Source organism: Perca fluviatilis, chromosome 21, assembly GCF_010015445.1.
Source record: "Perca fluviatilis chromosome 21, GENO_Pfluv_1.0, whole genome shotgun sequence".
Classification (NCBI taxonomy): Eukaryota; Metazoa; Chordata; class Actinopteri; order Perciformes; family Percidae; genus Perca; species Perca fluviatilis.
This window is the reverse complement of record NC_053132.1, coordinates 21,257,279-21,267,052: the sequence shown is the minus strand read 5'-3', so window position 1 is coordinate 21,267,052 and position 9,774 is coordinate 21,257,279. Positions and strand designations below refer to the sequence as shown.

Below are 9,774 nucleotides of genomic sequence, written 5' to 3'. Positions count from 1 at the left end.
TATTCGGCAAATAACATTTCCATCAGCGTTTATCGCATAAGCCGTATATCGATAAAGAGAAAATCCGATGAGACCGAACGTATTTTCTTTGAGTCGATATTCATGAAATTCAATCGGATTTTACTGTTTCCATAAGGCATTTTTCATTCGATATCACTTAATTCGGATAAAAACGTGTGGATGGAAACATGGCTACTGATGGCTGCATTCCACTTAGGAGAGGCCCTGGTATTGTGCATGCTGACTCACTGAAATAGCTTACTGGGACACTTGATGGAATTGAACCATCGTTAAGGTTATCAATTTCAGCTGTGCTTCTCCTACTATGACAAGTCAAATCTCTGCTGTGAAAAAGGTCCATTGAAGTAAAGAAGTTCATACTTGCTTCATTCACAATAGGATGCTTGAAATCATCCCCAAACTAGGTATTCAGAAACCTTTGACTATAGGGGTGAATGTGCATTTATATTGTACCAACTGTTAAGCTTTTTAGGATATGCTGGTAAACACATTTAATCACCCTACTTTTGTAGTTTGCGTCTGAAATGTTTTGTTCTGACTTGTGTAGGTTGGCAGTGTCTGTTGCCAGCTGACTTTTAAATGATTTATTTGATAGACCAGGAAGCCTCATTAGGTGCAGGGTGTATTGGAGGCATCTCTTTCTTCAAAATGTAACCCCCAAACTCTTTTTAAAGTGCTCATATAATGCTTTTTGGCTCTTTCCCTTTCCTTTATTGTGTTATATATCTTTTTTGTGCACGTTATAGGTTTACAAAGTGAAAAAGCCCAAAGTCCACCCCAAAGGGACTTACCTTCTCCTGGCTAGTAGTCCTTACCTAGGTACTGCGCATGTGCAACTCCCAACAAAGATGGAACAGAAGTGAGATGTCTCACTCTGTAGCTAAAACCGAGAGCTCAACACACAGGGTGAAAAGAGGAGCTGCAGCAATGTGCAGTACAACAAATATATGGTGTTTTCTGAAAATTAAACTACATAAACCTATTCTGGTACAACCTGAAAATGAGCATAATATGAGCACTTTAAGTTATTTAAATGCCATGCACAGTCTGGCAGTTCACAGGTTGGGGTTATGTTATGTGTAACCATAATAGCATCCGAAGTTCAAATTGTGACTTAAACGGAGGTTTATTTTACTGTCCAATTCTGACATAAAGGGAAAGCTGTTTTGATCTTTTGTTTGCTCCGACTCCAACCAGAGACATAGAGACTTGTTACCTAAATACATTCACTATTAGTCTCTTTTTTTGGGAAGGGTTTCCATGTGTGAAGAATGTTATACAAGTTAAATTAAATTTAAACTAATAGTTTTTTAACAATACAGCCTGCAGTAAATGCATCTTTATCTGTTCATCATGCTTCTTTTTTTTTATTAACAGGAGAGTCACAATTGTGCAAATAATTTGACTTCCTGTATCATAAATTTCAGTTAAAAAGAGTTACATTCTCCTTAATAAGTGAATTATTTACATTTCAATGTTTAGTGTAAATCTAGCTGAAGATGAATGATGATAAACTGCCTCATTTTTTATATATTTTTTTATGTTTTCTGCTATAATAGAGATTATTATAGATGGCATCTGCCTTCTATCTGGAACAGGTTGATTTGTTAACTCTGAGGGGTTGTTTTTAACCCTGCCGGTTCTGTCTTTGTATTTCTTTGTAAAGAAATATGTAGGCATTTTGAGTGTGGCTACCTTTGTGTCTTGTGTGTATATATACTGTATGTGTAAATAAAGCCTGGTTGAGAAAGTCTTTAAGTAGACTACAGAGAGGTTTCTTTAGGTTCTAGCAGGGAGCAGTTTATTTAGAAGACTTAAATCAATTGGTCATTTTAAGTTAGAAGTCTCAAACTAAATTTGGTTGGGTTAGTTTTTGTTCCCAAGCCTTTTTTTATTTTTATTTAATTCAGTTTTATCATGTAAAGTATAGGTATGTTTTCATAATCAAAATATATTTGTGATAATTACAGATCATGGTGAGTTTACAATAACCTCCATGTTCTCATCTAAAGTCATTATATCAACTCTTTTATTATGAATCTAAAAATGTGGGCAATTTTAATTTGAAAATGACTTCATGTATGTGGTTCACAGTAAAGCATCTGGGTTGCTCTGACAACAGTTGCATGTATAAATTAACATATAGAATGCATTAGTCATCAAGGATTTCGACTAATTCACTTCTTGCATCATAAAAATAAGAGGTAAGTTACCACCAATTGTATTTCCTTGCTGCGATTAATAAAATTGTACTGTTGTTCCTACTGACAATATAATAGTGGAGCAGATGAGCCTGAAAAGTATTGTGCATTTAGCTAAAGCATGACATTTTCTCCAATTTGAAACCATGAATTTTATTTTTAGTCTTGAAGGCATTTTAGATTGGACCTCTGAGACTAGCTAGGCAGAGGGCAAACACATTTCAGGCTGTCAAATTTCAAATTATTGTATGTCACAGGCATTCAGACAGAAAATTCTGCGATGTCGTCAGCATCCAAAAAAGGCAATTTTTTCAAATAATCAAATACATATATGCCTGGAATGACTGCTGTTTAATCGCTGCGACAAAAAGGGATATTAAAATGTAACGCTATGTATTTAAACTAAACCCATGACGATGGGAGTAGATTTCATTTCAACATGGGGGGTACTGTTACACATATTAAGGGGATGGTCGGGTGGCCTAATTCCTTCAAATTCAAAGACCTAACACGGCATAGTTTGAAACAAGGAACAAGGTTAATTAGAATGAGAATTGTTATAAAAATAAATTCCCTCAAATTAAAAAACCTAAAGGATTTCAAGGGGGAATATATACATGATTATAATGGATGGCAATGTTGGGGGGAATGTAGATTATATGCTGAAAGTTTCATGCTTTAGTCATAAAATGCACAATTGGTTTGCCTGTCTGCCTACTATCAACCATATGTAGTAAACAGTGTGTGGCTGTGTGTCAATGATGATTTGCCCGTCTGTCTTTTTACCATTTTCCAGCCATGTTGAGAAGAAGTCCTCGTTTGGAGGAAGCTGGCTATTACAGGGAGGAGAGGACTCCAATCATTTCCTACAGGGAGACCTGTTACAGGTAAGTAGCGGACTGTGTTTGTGTGCACATGTTGTGTCATGTATAGTGCATATGCTGTGAGGTCAGCACTTTATAAATCTCAACACATCGTCGCTCTCAAAAAAAAACATTTTATGTCCAAAACTGTTGCTTTGTTTTTGGAAATCACAAGCTAATTTGAAAACTCTATATTAAGCTATTTACCTCCGACAAAGTCTGATGAAATTGCCTCATCACTGTTAAAATATTTGTAAAACCCACAGATAGACGTAAAGGTTGACCAGAACCGTATCATTGATATATGAAAAGAAATTAAATGACGAAATATGGAGATACAAGGTTGTTACCCGACAGCGACGACATATCGCACGTCAGTGTTTACTAACTTCTGTTGTGTCTTTTAGGATCTTTCAGAGGAGGAAAGGTCAACGTGGTCATCACCACGAGTCAATAGGCCATGACGGAAACACCAGTAACATCGGTGACACACAAAATCACTATCTACATCACAACACTACACAAATCCCTTTTGAGACTCAGACCATAAAGATCGGAGTCCCCACTCAGACCATAGAGACCGGAGTCCCCACTCAGACCATAGAGACCGGAGTCCCCACTCAGACCATAGAGACCGGAGTCCCCACTCAGACCAATCACACTTGGACCACTGCAGTAAAGATTATCAGCGTTCTCTGCATCCTGCTCCTTCTGGCCCTTGGTGAGTTTCCTCCAAATCTTACGCTAACATAATTTCTAATACACTAAAACCTGGGGCCGCTGCTTTTATTTTATTTTTTAAGAGGTTCTTGTCAATAGTAGTGGTGTAAATAAAACAATCACCATATGATAATATATTGATTCTTAAGACAACGATACAATATTTACTGATCTCACAAAGTCTGCCAAGATATGATTTCCATTTGATTCAATTCAGAGGACTGCAACCGATACGAGACGATACATAAGCCCATTTAACACAATCACTTACATTTATATTCACTGACAAAAAGCAACTAAAATAACATTTGATAATTTCATTACTAAACTCTTCCAGACATTTAAATTAAAAACAAACTACTCTTGTAGTGGACATTTCAAAATAAAGGCACATCTTAAAGATGAGGATACATAGTGATAGTTCCACTTTGTAACGATAATATTGGATCGCTGAGGATTGAGTCGATATATATCGATCCAGATCCATGTATGGTTACACTCTTAGTCAATAGAAATGATAGCTTTATTTTTTATCTTTATTTTGAACGCTTCAAAAATAAATAAAATGAAGAAAAGGATAATGAAAAAAAAGATTTAAAAAAAACTTCAACATAACACACACACTAGAAAAAAGGGTATAGGAAGCCTAGGCCTGTCAAGTCCTACCCCCAGTCTTTATCACAGGCAAGGGCACAATCCAATAAGATAAACTAAACAGACCATTTTTAAACAATACGAACATACTACTCCAGTTTCCGTCCTACTTATTAAGAAAAAAAGAACAAAAAAACAAGCATCATTTTGATTGACATTCTCCTTGGTCACTTCTGTATTATCAAAAATATATCTTTTGTACATTTTTGCAATTCTTTTAGAATTGCATTATATTTATACTGTTTGATCATGTCGTCAAGACCATTCCACAAAACCACACTGCAAATTGAAAAACATACTTTTGCGATTGGTCCGAGCATACTGCTGTTTCAAATAGAATTCCCCTGTTAAGTTATAACCCCCCCTCTCTATCTGTGAACAGTTGTATGTTTCCAGGCAGCAGTATATTTTTTGGTTTAAGGCGAGACACGGCAGGTAAAAACATCGTTTTTTTTTCACTGGTCAATTTTGAGATTTTTGGCTATTTATGTTCAATTACATATCTTCTTTCAGACTTTAGGTGATAAAAAGTCAAAAATACACATTTAGGTCTTTATTTTACTACACTTTGTCAGTTTGCGTCGGTAGATTTCTCCTAAATTCAACAGAAGTTGGCGTTCTAAATCATCCCGCTGCTCCGCGATCGCTGTCTGCACCCTGTCATCTCATATACCGTTGGAAAGCTCTCTCTCTCCTCTACAATGCTGTCGGATCCAAATATGGTCATTTCCTTTTCATCAGCAACCAATCGTGAAAGTAAAAGGGGGGATTTAGCACTAAATGCGCAATCTCATTGGCTGATGACAATTCCTGACAACGTGATTCGCTTAGAATGGTCACGTGACGCGCTATGACATTTCCGCGGTAGTTCAGAATGTCAAAATAAATGCGTCGAAAACGGTCGAAAATCACCTCAGAGAAGACGAAAACAGTTGTTATTAGTAAGAAGACACAGGGGATTACACACTACGACCGCATATGATGAAATGCCTTCACATAGTACGTCGATGTGTCAACTGTCGTTCAGAAAACAGGAGTTTTCGGACAGCGGAGGTAATCAGACAGACTCTCTCTCTCTGAAAGCAGTTTACACAAAGTCATATAGCCTACATGTCATATGTGTCACATATATACTAACTACACTGTACTGATCGCGATACAACACACTATATTACAAAACATTACACAACAGTTAAAATGGTTGTATAATATAATTACTATATAATAGGCTACTAAACAAATCTATAATTTTGGGATCCTAAGTGGTTGTGAGTCCCTCAGGCTGTGGCAGACAGATCCATATTTAGCTGTCAGTAGAGCTGCTGTCTCCTCTCCTAGGGGGACTACCAGCTTCTCTTCTCCTAGGAGAACTACCAGCTTCTCTTCTCCTAGGAGAACTACCAGCTTCTTTTCTGGTGGTAACTTTGGGAAGTTTTATTTTTTTGGCTATTTTTCCAAGGTGTAATTCTCTTAGTGAAGATAGTTTTTCCCAGTGGAGGAGGAAATGCATCTCTGTCTGACCCAGCTGGTGGTCACTGAGCCTGTCTCTCTCTCTCTCACTGACCTGTCTGTCTGACCTAGTTGGTGGTCAAATAACAATTTAGTCTACTTGGTTTGCTTTCTCCAATGTTCTAAATATTGGTCTTTTGAATGATTCATAATAAGTTTGGTTCTGTTGTGTTGTTATGAACCGGTGCTGATGGGAGCCTGGTTAGTTAGCTTCTCCATCGGCTGACTGAGGGGACTGTTTTGTGGGGAAAGTAAGCTTGAGGCAGCAGCAAGTATGGCCATCTTCACCTTCAATGAAGGTGCCTCTGCCATGCTTTCTGTTAAGTATGGCCATCTCCACCTTGATGAAGGTGCCTCTGCCATGCTGTCTGTTATGGAGAAGTTGTGGCTTCAGAGCACAGTTGTGATGGTCAATTCAACGAGAGAAATTGAAATGCTCAGGATCTCGAAAGCTGAGGCTGTCACAACTGCAGTGTAAAACATAGGCTCAAGAGTCTAAGCACAGCTAAACTAGCCTACATATGGTGCTGGAGTGGACAATTAGACTTTAGAAAGCTGTGACATCTACTGTTGGTCTTGTTCTGTCCATACAACTGTCTAGCGTGGGTTTTGTTGGCAACTTTGTGCATGATACGCAAATGTTAATTCAATGAGTTACTGCACTTGTAGGCCTTATATGCCTGCCATTTTATTAAATAATCAATTTTCATGAGCTTGAAATATTCTGTATTATTATTACTAAGGGCCTGGGCATTTATTCTGTTTTTGAGCAATTTCTCCAATAGAAATGTATTAAATTCCCCTATTTAAATCTTTAAATGCCGTTTTCTCAAAATGAGGTTTTTGTCATTCTCCAGTATAAACATCTCAGCCTATGTAGCACCTATGTACACCAAACTTTCCAGTTATACACTTAGCAGTATTCTGAAGATATTTACAGAGGGATTTGTTAATAAATCATTCCTGGCCTGATTTATGTGACATTTTAAGCAAAAAAATATATCGAAAATCGATTTTTTAAGGCTATGGACAGTATATTTGGATTTTCTAGGTAATGAAAGCAGATATCCTGAAATCCCTCTGTAATTTTGTTTTCATCTTGTGTGTAAACAAAATGAAAAAATAATTTTGCACCTGGCTTTATCATATGTTCAGATCTATCTACCGAAAATATATGCAAAATCACGCATATCTAATGAGATAATGCCTAATTTGCATAATTAAACATACACATTTCAAAAACTTGTAATACATTTTTTTTATATACTTATGTAAGTAATCAACTGAGGAAGTTTCATGGTGATATCTATTATTTTAAAATTTTACCCTATTCACCTGTAGTGTCTCGCCTTAAATTATTTGTGGAGTCTTAAATTTTACCAGATCCTTAAACTTAATTTCTAACCTTTGTGCTTTGTGACCTCAGGAATCACACATTACATACACATGAGCATGCATGTAAAAGAGCTCCAGCAGGAGATGGAGATACTCCAGAAAGATGGCATCAAGATTATGCAACTAAAACAGATAAATGAGGGGGAGGAGATGCTCAAGCAAAATCTGATGATGGGGATGGAACTAAAGAAGCTCCAGCTGGATGTGGAGCTACTCAGGCAATATGTGTTCATACGTGAGTCATCTTCATCTGTTTGATCAGGATTTATACACAGGAAATGATCCCAACAGTTCTGTGTTTTAATCGTCTAATACTTCAGATGTACTTGTAGGCCGTTATATTGATGGCTAGTTTAATTTATATAAAAACATCGGATTTGATAAACTACATGAGTTTTGTGTGCAAAAATCTTAATTTGTAGTAACTAAAGCTGTGATGGTGTGCAGATGAATGTAGTGGAGTCAAAAGCACAATATTTCTCTCTGAAATGTAGTGGAGTAGAAGAAGAAGTAAACAAGTAAAGTACAAGTACCTCAACATTTGTACTTAAGTACAGTACTTGAGTAAATGTAATTAGTTACATTCCACCACTGGATATGTCCAGCATACTTGTCAGTTTTATTCACACAGTGTACAACAAAAGGCTTAGCTCATCTCTTTTTCTTCTCCAGGGAAGGATGCTCATTTCTACCACTGACGAGGAAGGAACCCATTTGGGAACACTGGTTTATGATGAAGACGGCGCAGCATTTCAGACCTTTAAACTGCCTGTGAGTATGATATGACAGAAGAGCTCTCATGAACATGTATAGGATAATAAGTAGAGATTCTTCTGAGAATGAAAGCTCTTCCTTCCCATGTTAATGGCTGCAAATGGTGGTAGTCAAACTAACTGTATTATAGAGATGGATTTCATCATTTCTCTCTCTGACTCTCTTTGTTCATTTCTCTCTCTTGTCTCTTACCAGAATCCAGACAAAGGAGTCTTCCGATATGTGAAGCTACAGATTGACAGCAACTGGGGAAACATAGACTACACCTGCCTGTACAGCTTCAGGGTTCACGGTAAGATAGTTGAAGCTGAAGGTAAATCAACCGCAAAACTACCTGAATCCACCTGAATTTGTGTACTAAAATTTGTAGTCACTAAAATATCAGCAAACATATATGTATTTCCCCCCCAATATATTTTAAAACATATTGTAAATGGAGGTGGAGAAATTCGATTAAATTCAAATCAATTTTATTTTAGTGTCAAATGATAACAGAAGATATCTCAGGACACTTTCCTGTTAGAGTAGGTCTAGACCAGTGGTTTTCAAAGTGGGGTCCGGACCTTTAGGGGGCTCCAGGGGGTCCCCAGCAAAAAGGGGAATCATTTATTATTACTACCATTCCATCCATAAGTAACACAATAACAGCAATTATGACTATTTTGGTCATAGGTTTTATACACTTTATGAACATCTAAAAGCAAAAGTCCTATCAGATGGGGGGACACTGGGACAAAATCTTATTAAATGGGGTCTGTGGTCTAATTTGTGTCGGTTTAGGGGTCCTTAGTATCACATTGCCATTAGACCACAGCGCTGGGGAGTAAGGTCTGGCTACATCACACATACATTCTAGGATTGGAGAAAAAAACGATCTGGGAAGTTTGCATTCCTTTAAACCAATCACAATCGTTTTGGGCGCCGCTAAGTTCTGGACGCTGTGACGGTGGCTCTGCAAAAAAGTCTCGTGAAGAAACTTGTTTTGGTGGAACATTTGCACCCCGCAAAAGAAAAACGCCACATTAAATATAAATTATATTTTAATGTACACAGTGCCATGGATACGCATTGCTAGGCCTCTGTCCTGATTTTAGGGGTGGAACGGTACACAGAAGTCACGGTCCAGTTTATACCTTGGTTCAGACATCACGGTTCGGGGATGGGAGGAAAACGTGCTTTGGTTTAGTGGCATTTCTTTAAACCAATCAGAATCGTTATGGGCGATGCTAAACTCCACACAGAGCCGCTGCAAAATAGCCGTGCGAGAGAAAACTCAGATTGCACAGATAGTCTAGCTAGCTGTCTGGATTTACCCTGCAGAGATCTGAGGAGCAGTTAACCATAGTCCTCAGAAATCCACCAAATTTAAAATTCCAACGCAAAGAAAGCGGAAGGAAACGGAAAATACACTCATCCGGCGGAATTTCCTGTGGCACCCAGGGGTGTCCGACTGGGGGAAAAAAGGGGACTGAGTACCCAGGGCCCTCGTGAGGAGGGCCCAGAAAGATGCTAGAATGAATAGCTGTGGATGCGGGGAGGGGCCCATAGAAAATGCCTTTCTACACGGCCCAGAATTTTGTGCTACGCCCCTGGCGGCACCGGAGCAATCACTGAAGTGGAACGTCAAGGATATAGAC

General features: G+C 38.0%; 1 protein-coding gene across 1 annotated transcript; it reads left to right on the top strand.

Moving 5' to 3' along the window:
• Positions 1-3,020: 3,020 nt before the first annotated feature.
• LOC120551654 lies at positions 3,021-9,415 on the top strand. The gene is made up of 5 exons (XM_039789151.1): positions 3,021-3,109; positions 3,493-3,806; positions 7,395-7,598; positions 8,036-8,134; positions 8,333-9,415. Exons 1-4 carry the CDS (start codon positions 3,021-3,023, stop codon positions 8,059-8,061), a joined length of 633 nt encoding a protein of 210 aa, XP_039645085.1. The 3' UTR covers positions 8,062-8,134; positions 8,333-9,415.
• Positions 9,416-9,774: the final 359 nt, after the last annotated feature.

Bases quoted from the DNA above. Each gene is read 5' to 3' on its own strand.
- LOC120551654 (XM_039789151.1), top strand. From the start codon at position 3,021: ATGTTGAGAAGAAGTCCTCGTTTGGAGGAAGCTGGCTATTACAGGGAG. The intron at 3,110-3,492 runs GTAAGTAGCGGA...TGTGTCTTTTAG, and splicing joins TACAGGGAGACCTGTTACAG to GATCTTTCAGAGGAGGAAAG. The intron at 7,599-8,035 runs GTGAGTCATCTT...TTTCTTCTCCAG, and splicing joins CAGGCAATATGTGTTCATAC to GGAAGGATGCTCATTTCTAC.